At 43.1% G+C, this 16143-nt stretch overlaps 3 protein-coding genes across 3 annotated transcripts; 2 read left to right on the top strand and 1 right to left on the bottom strand.

The window, feature by feature from the left end:
• Nucleotides 1–2286: 2286 nt before the first annotated feature.
• Nucleotides 2287–3210, top strand: LOC132593133 (olfactory receptor 5A2-like). Its single transcript, XM_060282198.2, has one exon. The coding sequence runs from the start codon at nt 2293–2295 to the stop codon at nt 3208–3210; it is 918 nt and encodes a 305-aa protein (XP_060138181.2). The 5' UTR covers nt 2287–2292.
• Nucleotides 3211–11381: 8171 nt separating this feature from the next.
• On the top strand, nt 11382–12368 carry LOC118094526 (olfactory receptor 10A4-like). Its single transcript, XM_060282134.2, has one exon. The coding sequence runs from the start codon at nt 11382–11384 to the stop codon at nt 12366–12368; it is 987 nt and encodes a 328-aa protein (XP_060138117.2).
• Nucleotides 12369–15270: 2902 nt separating this feature from the next.
• Nucleotides 15271–16143, bottom strand: LOC132593120 (olfactory receptor 6M1-like). The gene has a single exon (XM_060282133.2). It carries the CDS (start codon nt 16141–16143, stop codon nt 15271–15273), a length of 873 nt encoding a protein of 290 aa, XP_060138116.2.

The following is a 16143-nucleotide window of genomic DNA, read 5'->3' as shown; positions in this document are numbered from 1 at the left end:
AAAATAGTGTTGTGGAACAATCCTGATGAAGTTTGCACATAGAATTGTGATTTGATGCAGAACCTATTTATTTTTCTTGATCATATCACTGAAAAACCCATCCATCAACTTTGTATAGAACACTACTTCCATGGTAGTTTGCAATGGGAAGGAGACACATGAAGTAGGTAAGGATAATTTGTGTTGTCTGATCAGTTATTTATGAAAGAGAAAGTATGAAAGAGAGATTCTAATATTGTGAAAGTACAATTGTTGGCAAGGACAGATGGGAGTTGTTTTCCAAGACATAGGGAAGGCATCATGTTTTGTTATTATATAATAATCCAGTGCTTTTTTCTCTGGGGGTACTCAAGGGTATATAGTACCAGCACCTTTCTCGCCACAAATTCTAAAAGTGTGACACTTTAAACAAAGCACTAAATATATTATTGTTTTAAGTAAGATATATTTCTATACTTACCGTGTTTCCCACATTTTAAGACACCTGGATCATAATAGGGCAATGGTTTTTGATATGAATTTTACAGATGCTGTACAATTGGCTGTGTTTATTTCTCCATTTAGAAATCATGTTTCTCTCTCTCTCAGGACTGATGCTGCATTAGCCAGATGCTGCCTGAGATCACAATTGGCTTTATTAAATGGCTGTTAAGTACTTCACTTTGATGCCCAGATCTCTTTGAGGTCCTAACAAATATACTCATGGCTACCGTAAGGTTTCTATCTTTCAGAACAAAGGCTAGGTGATAATAGGAAGTTGTCTTTCTCTATCTCCTTAATCTCCTCTTTCATATGCATAACATTTGATGCCTAGGAATGCAAGTGGTCTGGGTCTCTTGGCAAAACAAGACGGGATGGAATGTCAGTTTTTTAAAAAAACCGCCCGCGTGTCTGCGAGAGCTCTGCGCTTTCCTCGCTGCAGTTTTAATTTCAGTTTGCCTGCCTCGCTGCTGTCAAGAGGAAATCAACAGGCAAAAGGGAAAACAGCCTTTGCATTCACTGATAGCAAAGAGGCTACCGGCTGAGAACAGGCAATGTAGCAATTAAGGAACAATAGTAGCAATTAAAGAGCAATTGAGCCAGCAGGAAAGCAGGGTGAGATAAACTGCCCGTGCTTCCTTTACCCACAAAATTTAAACTTGTGTGCAGGGAGAAGGGCAGCGTTTAGCAGCCCATAAACAGCGAGAATGGAAAAGTCCTTAATCCCCAAGGCACGGACTGCGCCATCAGCAGCGATCCAGGTACAAAATCCTTAAAGGGGCAGCTCCACAGACAAGCAAGCGGCATAGAAAGAAAAAGAGAAAAGGCTGCTTTATGCCTTCGATAAAAGCAAGGAGACACGTGGGAGAAGAAGCCGTCAAGGAGGGGGGGAAGCGAGAGGTGGGCGCTGCGTGTGTGTGTGTGTGTGATAGAGGGGGGGGGGGGGAGAGACGCGCAAGCGGAGTCTCTCCCTGAAAGGGAAAACAGCCTTTGCTTTCACGAGGCAGTGCCTTCAAATTGCCCATCTTTTATTCCTCGAGCCTCCATCTCCTCCCCACCGCAAATGCCATTTTTGTCCTCTTCACCAAGTAGAGCTCACACAGCTTGGCTAAAAAAATATATTTTCGAATCCTTTTATTTTTTTAAAAAAAGGTCTCAGAAACAGCAGCCAGCAGCTATAGCTCTTCGGTGCATTTTTACAAGCTTTTAAAAGAAATACGCGTCTGTGGAGCGACAACAAAATGGGGAGAGGGTTTTAAGGGGGGGGGATTTGGCTGGCAGGAGTGGATTTATGAGACTAATGAACATTTAGTCAAGTCACCTCAACATTCTGGGCATCAATATTAGAGATATAATTCGAATTTTGCCTAAATAAAATTTTGATGGGAACGTAGATGGCACATTCAGATGGTAACACTAAGATTTGTTGTGGCAAAAATGAGAAGAAACCATTTGTGACAATGCAATGACATATACAGAAAAGAGCTAAATCCAGAAGCAATAGTAAATGTGGATTTTGTGGTGGTCTTTATTGCAGTCAACAAACTATATTTCTTCCTATGCAGTTTAGCCCAATTGGACACAAAGTGGTATAAATAATGTGTGAAACTCAGCAACAGGTTGTTCTTCAGAGCAAAGAGCCAGAAGGAGGTTGAACGTTGTTGTACTCTCCTCAACATATATGAGCCTAATGAACCCATTTTGTTGTTTACCTGCTTTGCACAATTCCTCTTGAATGTATTAATTTGTCTTCTTCCTCTCCCCCACCCTCTACATTTCTTTCTAGATCATAGGCCTGTTGTGAAAAGTGCAATGGAAAACCAGACCATTGTGGATGAGTTTATTCTTTTGGGGCTTTCTGATGATGCAACACTCCAAGTTTTCCTGTTTCTGGTTTTCTTGTCCATCTACCTAATAACCCTTGTAGGAAACATGCTCATCATGCTGGTGATAAGGACGAACCCTCAGTTACATACCCCAATGTATTTCTTTCTTACTAACTTATCCTTCCTTGACATCTGCTATTCCTCAGTAACAGTTCCCAAGATGCTTGAAAGCCTCCTAGCTAGTAAGAAGACAATTTCTCTCAATGGCTGCATCACTCAGATCTTTTGCTTCATTTTCATGTTTGGAACGGAGATCTTCTTACTCTCAGCAATGGCATATGACCGCTTTGCTGCCATATGCAACCCACTGAGGTACAGCACCCTTATCAGCCACCGTGTATGTGTCCAAATGGTGGTAGCTGCATGGATATCAGGCTTCTTGGATTCCCTTGTTAATACCCTCCTTTTAACTGGCTTGCACTTCTGCGGTCCCAGAAATATTAACCATTTCAGCTGTGAGTTGCCTTTGCTGCTGCAGCTGTCTTGCAGTAGTACCTTTGCCAATGAAATGGTGATTCTGACCTTCAGCATGGCACTAGGGTTTGCCTCCCTCCTTCTAATTGTAGCTTCCTATATGCGCATTATTAACACCATCCTCAAGATACGTTCGGCGGAAGGAAGGCAGAAGGCATTTTCTACTTGCGCTTCCCATCTCACTGTGGTCCTCCTGTTTTGTGGGACAGCATTCATTAGGTACATGAGACCTGCATCTGGGTACTCAGAGACATTAGACAAACTGGTGTCCATTCAGTACAGCATCCTCACCCCCATGTTCAACCCTATCATATACAGCCTAAAAAACAAAGAAGTGAAGATAGCTTTAAATAAGCTCCTAAGAAAGTGACCTTGGCCAAGACTTGACAGTGATGTAGATTTTCATACTATCGTGATTTTCATACTACCCTGATTTTTAAAATGAAATTATGTGACAAAAACCTATGCACACTTTTGTACATTTGAGGGGACTGGGAAGGGGGAGGTTTAGCAGAGCCAGAACAATTATTTTATTTATTTATTTCATTTATATACTGCATAATTGTAGAAAACAAACCTCAAAACGGTTTACGAAAAATGAATGATTTGCTAGTGAAACTATTGATGAATGCCTTCCCCCAAGCTAGGTGTTGAGTAATCCTGATCCGCTTGTTTGGAGGTTCTAGCAGGGGAGTACAGCTATCGTATACCCTTGACCGAAGAACGGTACACTCCTTCTATCTGGGAAGGTCGTCCTCTTCCACCGAGCGCGCAGCTTCGGGAGGGACGCACATGGAGCAGTGAGGGAGGAAGGGGACACCCGCCTAGCCAGCCAGATCAGCCAAATCAACCCTGGCGATCAATGGGGTGACAGATGTCGCAGCCAGATCGCCCTCACATCCAATTGTTCTCAGCAGAGAAAGGTGCTCTTTCTCCAGCTGAGGGAATTATTCGGTTTGAGGAACTTATTAACATCTTAATAGCAGAACTGTCCCACACGCACTCGCATAGGCCTCCAAAAAAAAGAAGCCCCGGTGATTGGACCGACAAAGAGACTTTAGCTATGAAAGCCGAAATCAGGAAACTTTACAGAGAATCCAGAGAATCGGGCAGTTCCCGCCTTCCTGACATCTATTTCTCTAGAACTCAACAACTAAGGGAGTCCATCCAGCTTGGCCGGTTAAGATATATCAGGAAAAGCTGGGAAATTTTACTCTCAGCCATACAATCTAGAGATCATAAAAATTTTTGGAAGGCCGTAGCAGATCCCCCACTGCAACAGAATGAGCAGCTAACCTTAATTCCATCGGGCACATGGATAGATCATTTCAAGTCAGTATTTTTTGACAACTGTATCCCACCGGACAGGCAAGATCAGAACACTCTCGCTTTCCTAGATGAGTGGCCTCCAGTATCCATGTCAGAAATTATAAATTTAATTGATCAGATGAAGATAGGGAAGGCCCCTGGCCCGGACGCCATTCCATCTAAACTGATTAAATCTAAACCGGAGTGATGGGCTCCGATATTGGCTGATCTGTTCACGTTGGTCGATAGTTCAGGAATTATGCCCAGTGCCTGGCAACAATCCATAATTATCCCTATTTTCAAAAAAGGTGACAAAAAGCTGCCGGCAAATTATCGGCCAATAAGTCTTCTCTCTATCATCGGGAAATTATACGCTAAGCATCTGTTAAACAGACTAACTACCTGGCTCGATGACAATAACATCTTAGGCCCTGAACAGGCTGGGTTCAGGCCAGGTAAATCGACCCTACGAAACTGCATGGTGCTGTCTCACCTAGTCGCTAAATCCATGCGATTCTATAAAGAACATCTACATGTGGCCTTCCTGGATATTCAAGCGGCATTTGACACCATCGACAGGAGGTTGCTTTGGGCCAAATTGGAGGCTATGGGCTTAGAACCCAGACTTCTTTACCTGATCAAAAAGCTTTATACCAATAACACCTGCTGCATAAAAATCAATTCTGGGAACGAAATCACAACACCAGTCAGTATCAACAGAGGAGTAAAACAGGGCTGCGTACTTGCTCCTACGCTTTTCAACCTTTTTCTCAATGATCTAGCCCCATTACTAAAGCAGCTGGATGCCCACACTCCAAAACTCCAGGCCATAAACATTCCCATCCTCCTGTACGCGGACGATATGGTTTTGCTCTCGCGGACCAGAATAGGCCTTAAGCGACTGGTAATTGCCTGCATCGAGTACATGTCCAAAATGAATTTATGCTTGAACTTTGAAAAAAGCAAAATCCTGGTGTTTGGTAACTCATGCAAGAGTTATAGCTGGGTTTTTGGAGGCAAACCCATCCAGCAGGTCTTTAAATTTAACTATCTAGGAATCACCTTTCACCACAGGCTCCTCTGGTCTCCACATCGAGGCGCGGCGGTGAACACCAGTAAGATATCCACGCAGGCAATTACGTGATTTTTTACAACAAGGGGCAACTCGCATATCCCTTCTGCGCTCAAGATCTTCAATGCCAAGACCATATCACAACTGCTCTACGGCATTCCAATCTGGATCCCGGGGTTCACCCAGACAGTAGAGCAAGTGCAATCAGCCTTCCTCTACAAGATTTTCTCTGTTCCAAGATGCGTCCCATATGCAGTTTTATGTTTAGAGGGAGCTCAACACAAGGTGGAATCTGTCGCCTGGGCAAGATTCCTTATATTCTGGCTAAAAATCTGCCTTGACCTTGACAGAGATCCCTTCCTCCAGGAAATGCTTTCGGACACCTTCCTCCCCCCAGGGATACAACACTTCAACAGGAAGGTACAGCAACTGGGGCTTTCAGTAGAACTCCTCCGCTCAATGTCCTTACAATCTGCCAAAGCCACAGTCCTAACTAGGTTGTGGGACATTGAGAGACAGGATCTTATAGCGGCAGCAGGAACAACATGTTCCCCCCTTCTTTTCCACCTCCCGTGGGCTCATGAAACAAAACCTAATTATCTTGACTTCCTACTGAACCCACAAGAAAGAAGGGCATTTTCGTTGGCCAGGTTCAACGCAAATCCATCGAACCTCCTGTGGGGAAGATTCTCGGGGTAGGGCAAAGGATGAGAGGATCTGTCCGTGTCATGACCCTCAGGTGGAAAGCCTTCTACATATGGTTTTTCATTGTAATCTTTACGCCGACCTTCGTCAACAATTCCTGGACCGGCTCGGCATCCCCAGAAGGAGACCAGAGCGGGAAATCTTACAATTCCTTTTGCTGGGGAAGGACCAGGCCCTCAGCATGATGGTGGCTCAATATCTTAATTTACTATTTTCTCGTCGCTGTACTCTGCAGTCGTCTGAATTATTAGAAGCCCCATTGTCGTGAGAGCGGATAGCGGATTACTCCCTTCTCTCTCTTAACACAGCGTTTGCCACAGTGACAGTTTTAATCTCTTATTATTTTGTCTGTGAGTTTGTTTGATGCCAATAAAGGTTTTACTTACTCTTACTCCTGATCCGCCTTGTCTGCTGCCTCCATCCACCTGCCCACTAGACCAACTTGGCACTGCGCCTTAGCTGCCAGGGCTCTATGTCCCCTCAAAAATCTGTGTCCAGGGGCATGGCTCACCTGCTCCCCCCCCATGCTATGTTTCTGGGTAGAGCAGCAGCAGTAGCAGCAGCTGGAAGTGGCTTGGAACTAGTCCAATTTTATGTCGCCTCAACTTGCAGTGGTACCACTGTATTCTGCTCTAGTCAGACCTCACCTGGAGTACTGTGTCCACTTCTGGGCACCACAGTTCAATAAGGATACTGACAAGTTGGAACATGTCCAGAGGAGGGCAACCAAAATGGTCAAAGGCTTGGAAACAATGCCGTATGAAGAACGGCTTAGGGTGCTGGGTATGTTTAGCCTGGAGAAGAGAAGTGTAAGGGGTGATATGATAGCCATGTTCAAATACATAAAAGGATGTCATTTAGAGGAAGGAGAAATATTGTTTTCTGCTGCTACAGAGAAGCGGACACAGAGCAATGGATTCAAACTACAAGAAAGAAGATTCCACCTAAACATTAGGAAGAACTTCCTGACAGTAAGAGCTGTTCGGCAGTGAAATTTGCTGCCAAGGAGTGTGGTGGAGTCTCCTTCTTTGGAGGTCTTTAAGCGAAGGCTTTTCAGCCATATGTCAGGAATGCTTTGATGGTGTTTCCTGCTTGGCAGGGGGGTTGGACTGGATGGCCCTTCTGGTCTCTTCCAACTCTATGATTCTATGCACCAGCATGCTTTACACCAGCTTTTTCCATCTAGGATTGTTCCTTTAATAATATCTGAATTCTTATACAATGGGAATTTTTGTCAACGTGCAAAACATTTATGAAATGCTGTTTGATTAATAATTCTATTGTAATAATTTCAATCATAATTTTTTAATTATTTATACACCGCCCATCTGGCTGGGTTTCCCCAGCCGCTCTGGGTGACTTCCAACACAGATAAAAGCATAATGAACATAATAGCATCAACAACTTCCTGATACAGGGCTGCCTTCAGATGTCTTCTAAAAGTTGTGTTTTTCTTTATCTGCTTGACATCTGACGGAAGGGTGTTCCATAGGGAGAGCACCACTGCCGAGAAGGCCCTCTGCCTGGATCCCTGTAACTTCACTTCTCACAGTGAGGGAACCACCAGAAGGCCCTCGGAAGTGGACCTCCGTGTCCAGGCTGAATGGTATATTGTTCCTATCACAATTCCTTTGAGACTGGTTAGCATTACAGGAACAACATAACAGGGGGAAAAAATAACCACCCCCTTTCCTTAACATGGCTATTTAGTTTTCCATTCTGTGGTCCCAATAAGGTCAATCACTTTTTTTGTGACGGTCCACCGGTGTTAAAAGTATTCTGTGCAGACACTTATCTGTTTGAGCTGTATGCTGTCACAGGGATTATTTTAACTGTACTATGCTCATTTATCCTCATCTTGGCTCCTATGTTCATATCATCACTACAATCTTACGAATGTCATCAGCCGAAGGCCTTTTCCACTTGCTCTTCACATCTTGTTGTGGTGATTTTGTTCTATGGCACAGCTGGGTTAACTTATTTCCCACCCAAATCCAAATATTCTCCAAACACCGAGAAGTTGTTGTCCTTATCGTACACCGTTGTCACTCCCATGCTGAATCCCATAATCTACAGTTTGAGAAACAAGGACGTGAAAGAAGCCATGAAGAGACTTTTGAGTAAAAAAACACTGCAATTGCAGCATAATCGCATGGAAGACTGGAAGGGTTCCAGGGATGAAGTTCAGTAGTAGTGCATCAGTTTTGCATGCAGAAGGGCACAGGTTGAGACTCCAACAATGACAAAAGGGGATAACAGAAACTCAGTGTCTGAAATCTTGGAGATCCACTCATAGACAATGTAGACAATATTGAACCAGATGAACTAGTGGTTTGACTGCATATGGCAACTTCCTATATTCCTCACTCACCTGCACGTACCCTACAAAGGTAACAGACTGAATTATTCCTTCAATCATTTCTTGTTGTTGCATTTTAACTTATCTCCCTGTTTTGAAAATATATTTTGAGAATGAGATATAAAGTTGTAAGTGACCCCTTCTGCTGTTCTGTGATTGAGAATCTTGACAGAAAGTGTCAATAATTCAGCCGTCCTGGGGGCCAGCTGTTAGACAGGTCCCACAGGCCAACAATGCTCTCACAAACGTGATGAACAACACACAAGTCAGTAAATAAGGCTAAACTGCTTTATTTACATATAAACAAACTGGGAGCTCTACATCATGGCTCCCTCTCTCTGGCATCACAGCCAGTAAAGAGAAAGAACAAAGGAACAACAGTTCCAAGAAAAATATCCTGTCTACATCCCTTCCACTCTGTAGGAATGAAAACACATACAGGCATATGATACACAATAACCCTATGACTGCAGGCGGGGAATGAATCCTAACAGAAAGTACTGTATTTATAGAAACAGATAAATGTTAGGGCTGGATCCACTAAATTCCTTAGCCTGCCATAAAGTCAGGCATAGCCAATGCCCTGCTGACATTGTTTAGTTCCAGTTCTCATCAGCCCCAGCCAACATGGCCAAAGGACATGGAGGATGACAGCTGCAGTTCAACATCTGGAGACAAGCCCTGCATAAGTGTACAGCTATTGTGAATGCAGCTCTCCACTCATTGGAGGGCTGCCAATAGGGAAGGAGGGAGCAGGATGCACAGGGAAGGAATTGGGGATGATATTTAGTTTAGTCTATTGTTATGGTTCTCGATGATGTGAAAAATGAAGACTTTGTGGTTGTTGTTTAAAATATTTTGTGCCAGTGTTTGTCAGCACTGCATATAAGAACATGTATGTGTTAGGTTGGTTGGTTTATGTATTTCCTATATATGAACTTCAGTGCTTAAGTTCTTTAGATTGTCTCAAGGTGTTGGATCCAAAGATTCTTGTCCTCTTATGAAACACACTTCTTCCAGTGGAATGATCTTCCTTGGAAGAAGCCCCTTCTGTTGGAGAAAAGCAGCCTTTCAATACAACCCATTATGGGTTGCTATCACAATGAAGTGATAGTTTCCTATAAAACTGATAATTTATACAGCACACTATCTATATATATAAAAAATGTAAAAGGTCCATATTTGTGTTTTATGACCTTTCTCCACAACCGCTTGACTGATTGCGTTGAAATTTGGACACATCGTCACATATGAATATCCGAGGGTTTGCATACAATTTGCGTAGACAGATGTCACACCTATGGCAGGTAAAGCAGGTAAAACCCACTGTTTCCGAACACAAAACTCAGACAGCCGGAGATGCTGGGAGCACAGGAGAGGTTGCACAACAGCGGCCTCTAGCGGTGGGTACACTGGTACTGCAAGTAGGAAAGCTTCCCTCTCCACAACATCTCGGCTTGGCTTTGCAGACTAGACTGAGTAGAGGTGGGAGCTCTCCTGGGTGGGGGATGGGGAAGGAGGGGGGAGGAGAGGTCATGGGTCGGGACAGGATGGGGCCAATCACAGGGATGAGCCACAGCAATGCGTGGCCAGGCCAGCTAGTGCCATGCTAAGAACATAAAATCATAGAGTTGTGGAGTTGGAAGGGACCCCAAGGGTCATCTAGGCCAACTACCTGGATTGCAGGGTCTCACGTTGCTTCCACATTGTGGTCTGAGCCTGTATCTTGGATACTATTGAGGTGGTGGGAATACAGCCCTCTAGTACTGATGACAAAATGCATAGCTGATGAAGATAGAAACGTATATCAGAATTAAAATTTATCTACACTGTTAATCTACTATTGTAGATAGGGGAAACAGCATATTACTTTAAACATGTTCTATTCCACCCACAAAATGTCAGTAGGGAAAACATCCCTGTTAACATAATTGTATCTGTGTTTTCTGAAAAGTAAAAATTGGTTTAATCAGATATTAATTAGCATTAACTACTCTAGGGAGAATGAAGAGGGGACAATCTAATCCCAGGTGTCACACAAGGAAATTAATATAATAAAACTTGGTCACCAAAGCACAAATCTTTCATAATCTGGGTGGCTCCAAAGCTCCTAAGATCCTGCAGGTAGGTAAATAATTTATTCATTTTTACTTAGCAAACCTTTGTCATGTAGCTGCTTTAATCAACAGGACATTTATTAGTTCAACTTTAGTGTATTCACATACATGTCTGGGGTGTTGTTTTTTTAAATCACCTATTCCAATTTAGGAATAAGAACAAAAGAAGAAGCTTGCTGGATCAAGCCAATCTAGTCTAGCATCCCATTTTGACTGTGGACATACTGTGATTCTAAACTTTATATGGTTTATAAAGTTAATTTAGAATTAATTAATTTATTTTATTATTATTATTATTATTAGTATTAATTTAGAATTCGCAAAGCTTCCTTTCCATTGCATAATGTATTCTGTCCACTTGTATTAGCCTGCATTCATCATTCTACATGATGAATGGAGAATTCACATAATTTCAGAGTAAACCTCCATAATTTCAGTCCACCTCCAGCTCCTCTCCAGTGCAGCACTTTTGCACTTTCAGCACCCCAGATAAATAGCATATCATCCTATATGATATGTTTCAAATTGATTTTTCCCAGCCACAGTTAAACATGTAACATATTCCATCTAACAGTTTGTCAATGAGAGAGTGAACAACTCTCCTACTCACACTATAGTATTTTATTTTATGTGAAGTTGCTACAAGAAATTGTTGTGTGGTGCAGGGTGTTGGAGAGGGAGAAAAGCATTGAGAACAAAATTAGCACATTAAAGAAAAAAACACTGATTAACAAAGTTATGGACAATTAGACAGAGTAAGTCAACCTTTAAAGACTGATGACAGTGCATTTCCCCTTATCTTGCCTTAAACTGCCCATATTTGACCTGTCCATCCTTTATTGCTTTCTATATCATCTACTAACAGAAAGGAACAAGTTCAATGGTTGAAGAGTGGTAGAGAGACACCACCATCTCTTTAGAAAATTGCTTATAGAAGAAGGAACACCCTGACAGCTTTATCTGACAGTGTTCAAGACATGATGACACAGATTGAGAAAAAGTTAATCACCCAAGACAATTGGACCAGTGTTACAGAATTCATCCTTATTGGCTTTTCCAATCACCCTGAGCTTCAGGTACCTCTTTTCACCCTCTTCCTTATCATCTATGGAATAACTTTGTCAGGAAATGTCCTCATTGTTCTTGTCACAACCTTGGACCTTACGCTTCAAAGCCCCATGTATTTCTTTCTCCGGAACCTTTCTTTCTTGGAGATCTGCTTCAATTTGGTCATTGTCCCAAAGATGCTGGTCAATTTCCTGATAGAGAACAAGACCATTTCCTATGCTGGCTGTGCCACACAAATGTATTTCTTCTTCTTCTTTGGTGCAGCTGAGTGCTGTCTTCTTGCTGCCATGGCATATGACCGTTACGTTGCCATCTGCAATCCCTTACGTTATCCAGACATTATGAACAGAAGGACCTGCTTTCAGTTAGCTGCTGCATCATGGTTCTCAGGCTTCCCTGTCTCTACTGTACAGACCACATGGATCTTCAGTTTGCCATTTTGTGGACCTAATAAAGTCAATCATTTCTTCTGCGACAGTCCCCCTGTGCTAGAGTTGGCTTGTGCTGATACTTACATGTTTGAAATTGAAGCTCTCACGGCCACTGTGCTCTTCATTATGTTTCCCTTCCTCTTGATTCTCCTCACATATGTTCGCATCATCACCACTATCCTGAGCATGCCTTCAGCAGAGGGACGACATAAAGCCTTCTCTACATGTTCATCTCATCTCGTAGTGGTTACTTTGTTTTACGGTACAGCTACATCTACCTATTTCCGGCCCAAATCCAGTTACTCACCAGATACAAAGAAGATCCTCTCCCTCTCCTATACAGTCATCACACCCATGTTAAATCCAATCATCTATAGCCTGAGAAACAAAGAGGTGAAAGGTGCTTTGAAAAGGACATTGTGCAGGAGAATATTTGCCCAGAACACAATATTATTTGTTGACCATTAACATAGATCTGGCATGTGCATGACTTGATGGCTATGATATAAAATGGTGATTTAGATGTATGAATGGGCTTTCTTTTATCAGCTTTATATCTTATATAAATTTATGTTATAATTATTTTCAAAGAATATCTTCATTTTTTAGGAAAATATATATCCAACCACTTGAAGAGTACAGGAATTACATGGGGAATAGAGCATGTAATGAACTTTTACTGTAAAATATTATTTTTTATTAATCAACTCGTTTTCTTGTTTACAATTATTTGCCAAGACTTGTTTCTTTCTTAATTTCTTTTGATTGAAGTCATTCGGTTGGATGATAGCATTGATGACAATAAGAGCCGATCCCATGAAACTGCTGTTACTCTGTGTGCAGTATAGATATTAGGGCTGTACATTCTACCACCTGTTCAGCATGGGATAATGCTTAATTCCTGTATCCCATATCTCATCAGAAGGAGTGACCCTACTATTAGGCAAAGAGAGGTGTCAACCTCAGGTATTGAATGCTGGGAGGCAGGGAATGGCAGTGGTAACTTAAGATAGTGGTAGCACGCTCAGAGAATATTGGCCCTACCAATTTCCAGACTATCTTCAAAGGCAGTCCCATGTAGAATGCATTGCCATTGTAAGTCCAGCTTGGAGGTTGGCACTGCATGAATAACCATGGCTAGCCTATCATTATCCAGAAATGACCACAGTTATCACATCAGCCAAACCCAGGCATAGGCCTTCCTAGCCACTGAGGTTACCTGTCCCTCAAGTGACGGAGATGTTTCCAGAAACACCTGCAAGCTACATACCTGTTCCTACTTGTTTTCTATTTTCTGGGAAAAAAAATTATATTCATTTGTTTGTGATGAATCCCCTTTGGTACATATCAAAGTATGCTGGATTTGTGTGGCGATACCCCAATCCCTCCCAGAATAAATAAAGACACAGGACACACTGCATAAGGTTAATGGGCGTAAAAGGCCACAACTTTATTGATTACGGGTGTAGAGAGGTATTGGCTTAGGCATTGGATCTAACCGTCTATATCCGACTCCAGCCCGCTCTGCTGGCAGTCTGTGAAGGGTTAACCACCGTTGGGTGAGCCCTGCGATGCAGATCAACTAGGAACTCACCCTGGGGCCACCACTAGGGGGCGTGCCTTAGGCCCTCACCTACCACGGCTTCAGACATGGCCACGCCCCTGGACTCCTTAAGGGGGTACCCTTCCACATTTTGGGGGAGGTGATGGCAGCAACCTCCCTCCCCACACCTGTAACCTTTCAGAGATAATCCAATGCCTACCGTCAAAAAACCAAAGTTGTGACGAGTTGCTACGAGGTAGGCAAAAACCACCAGGCCAGAGCCAATTTGCCAAGTGGGAAAATTCCTACCAGGCCCCTCAACAGCGACCAACCGAGGTCCATAGCAATGTCAAAAGGAGAGCCTTGCCTAAAGGGAGGGTGGGCGGGAAAACGAAGCAGCTGGGGGGTCCAGGAAAGAGAAGCAGACTCCGGGCCGCGCTCGCTTAAATCAGCGAGCCACGCCCCCTTGGAACGTCCGGATTGGACGCGCCAAGGGAGCACCCGCCCGGGAGCTAGCCAATGGGCCTCATGGCGCCCACAACCCCCCCTCCTTCTACAGCATGTTTACATGGGACTCTGGCTTGCTAAGAGGGCCTTTTCCAATGTGAACTGAGAGTGTGTTCGAGTACCCAGCTGCCATTTCCATACAGTTGTGCATTGAAATTTGGTTGGTTTGTTTCCAAGCAAACACACCAAGCTTGCTAATAACCTCATTGCCACCTCTCCCCATCCCCTAAACCTCCTAGTAAGATGTAGAAACATGGGTGTGGGTGGGTGTGAAAGTGCAAAGGATATCAAGTTGAAGAGTGCCTAATGCTTATAAAAAAGAATAATTTTAAAATGAAAAACAAATCAAATTAATATACTGTATGCATCATTAATAACATTCATAAAATCAGCTCCATTTCAGTTTAGAAACTCAGTGCAAGACTTGAAGTAGCTTAGAGGAAGTTACTTGTAAGGTAAAGGTAACGGGACCCCTGACCATTAGGTCCAGTCGTGACCGACTCTGGGGTTGTGGCGCTCATCTCATGTTATTGGCCGAGGGAGCAAGTGTACAGCTTCCAGGTCATGTGGCCAGCATGACAAAGCCGCTTCTAGTGAACCAGAGCAGCACACGGAAATGCCTTCCCGCTGTAGCGGTACCTATTTATCTACTTACACTTTGGTGTGCTTTCGAACTGTTAGGTGGGGAGGAGCTGGGACCGAGCAACAGGAGCTCACCCCGTCACAGGTATTCGAACCGCTGACCTTCTGATCGGCAAGCCCTAGGCTCTGTGGTTTAACCCACAGCGCCACCCATGTCCCAAGTTACTTGTAGACCCCCTTTAATTATTGCATCGGATAATGATAGGGAAGAAGAAAAAATGGCCAAGGAAATTGATAATTGCATATTCCACTATTGATTCTTTTGTTATGGGCATGTTGGAGAACAAGTCAATGATTCTTAATACTTGGGAGCTACTTTTTAGTTCACTCTGTCCTGTTCACTTCAGATTGAATATGATGATTACCAGTGTTCATACTTCCCATATATTTTGACACTGTTCTCTGCTCAAACAACAAATAACATGCATCTTTTGAGAGAACTTTTTTTTAAAAAAAAATTATTTTGTTGAGAAAAATCTGAATGCAAACGCATTTTATTGGATATTTCTATTTAGATTAAAAAGAAGCTGTAGACTGATGTGGCAATGAGATGGGTTGGATCACACACATGCTAAAGTTACATAGAGCGGGAATAGACTAATATGCCCATCCCTGGATGCAAATCCACCCGTCTGGTGCCTATGATGTTCCATTTTCACCGTTGCAGACATAATTTTCTCAGCGACTGAATTCACTGGAGAAATCAAGCTTCTTCTTAGCAATCTGCACTTTGAGGATTATTTTTTTCAGTGCTGCTTTCATATCCTTATTCCTCAACGTGTAGATCATAGGGTTGAGCATTGGAGTAACGACACTGTACACCACAGCTATGATTTTGTTCAGGTCAAAAGATGAACGAGTAGTTGGGCTTACATACATGAAGATCACTGTCCCATAATAAAGAGAGACGACAGTAAGATGGGAGGCACAAGTGGAGAAAGCCTTGCGGCGCCCATGTGAGGAAGGTATTCTCAATATGGTTATGCTAATGTATATATAGGAGACAACAGTGGACAGGAACGTGCTCAGAATCACCACAGCAGAAAGGAAGAATACAATCTTCTGTGTAAGAGATGTGTCTACGCAAGCCAGTTTTAGTAATGGTGGAATATCACAAAAGAAATGGTTTATCACGTTGGGCCCGCAAAAGGGTAAATTCACCACCACTATGGCAGCTACCATAGGGGCCAGACAGCCTCCTGCCCAGCAGGCAACCACGAGAAACACACACACTCTTTTATTCATGATTGTTGAATATCTGAGCGGATAGCATATGGCCACATATCGGTCATAGGCCATCACTGCAAGGAGGAAGCACTCAGCTGTCCCAAGAAAAAAGAAGAAGTAGGACTGTAGCAAACAGGCAGCAAAGGAAATTGTGTGCACCCCCATCAACAAGATAGACAGCAGCTTAGGGACTGTTGAAGATGTATAGCCAATGTCCAAGAAAGAGAGGTTTCCCAGAAAGAAGTACATGGGGGTTTGAAGGTGGCTGTCTGTCTTAACTGTTATGATTATGATTATGTTGCCAGTCATTGTAAGAAGGTACAT

This window comes from Zootoca vivipara, chromosome 12, assembly GCF_965207765.1.
Source record: "Zootoca vivipara chromosome 12, rZooViv2.hap1.1, whole genome shotgun sequence".
Lineage (NCBI taxonomy): Eukaryota > Metazoa > Chordata > Lepidosauria > Squamata > Lacertidae > Zootoca > Zootoca vivipara.
This window is presented reverse-complemented; position numbering and strand designations above follow the sequence as displayed.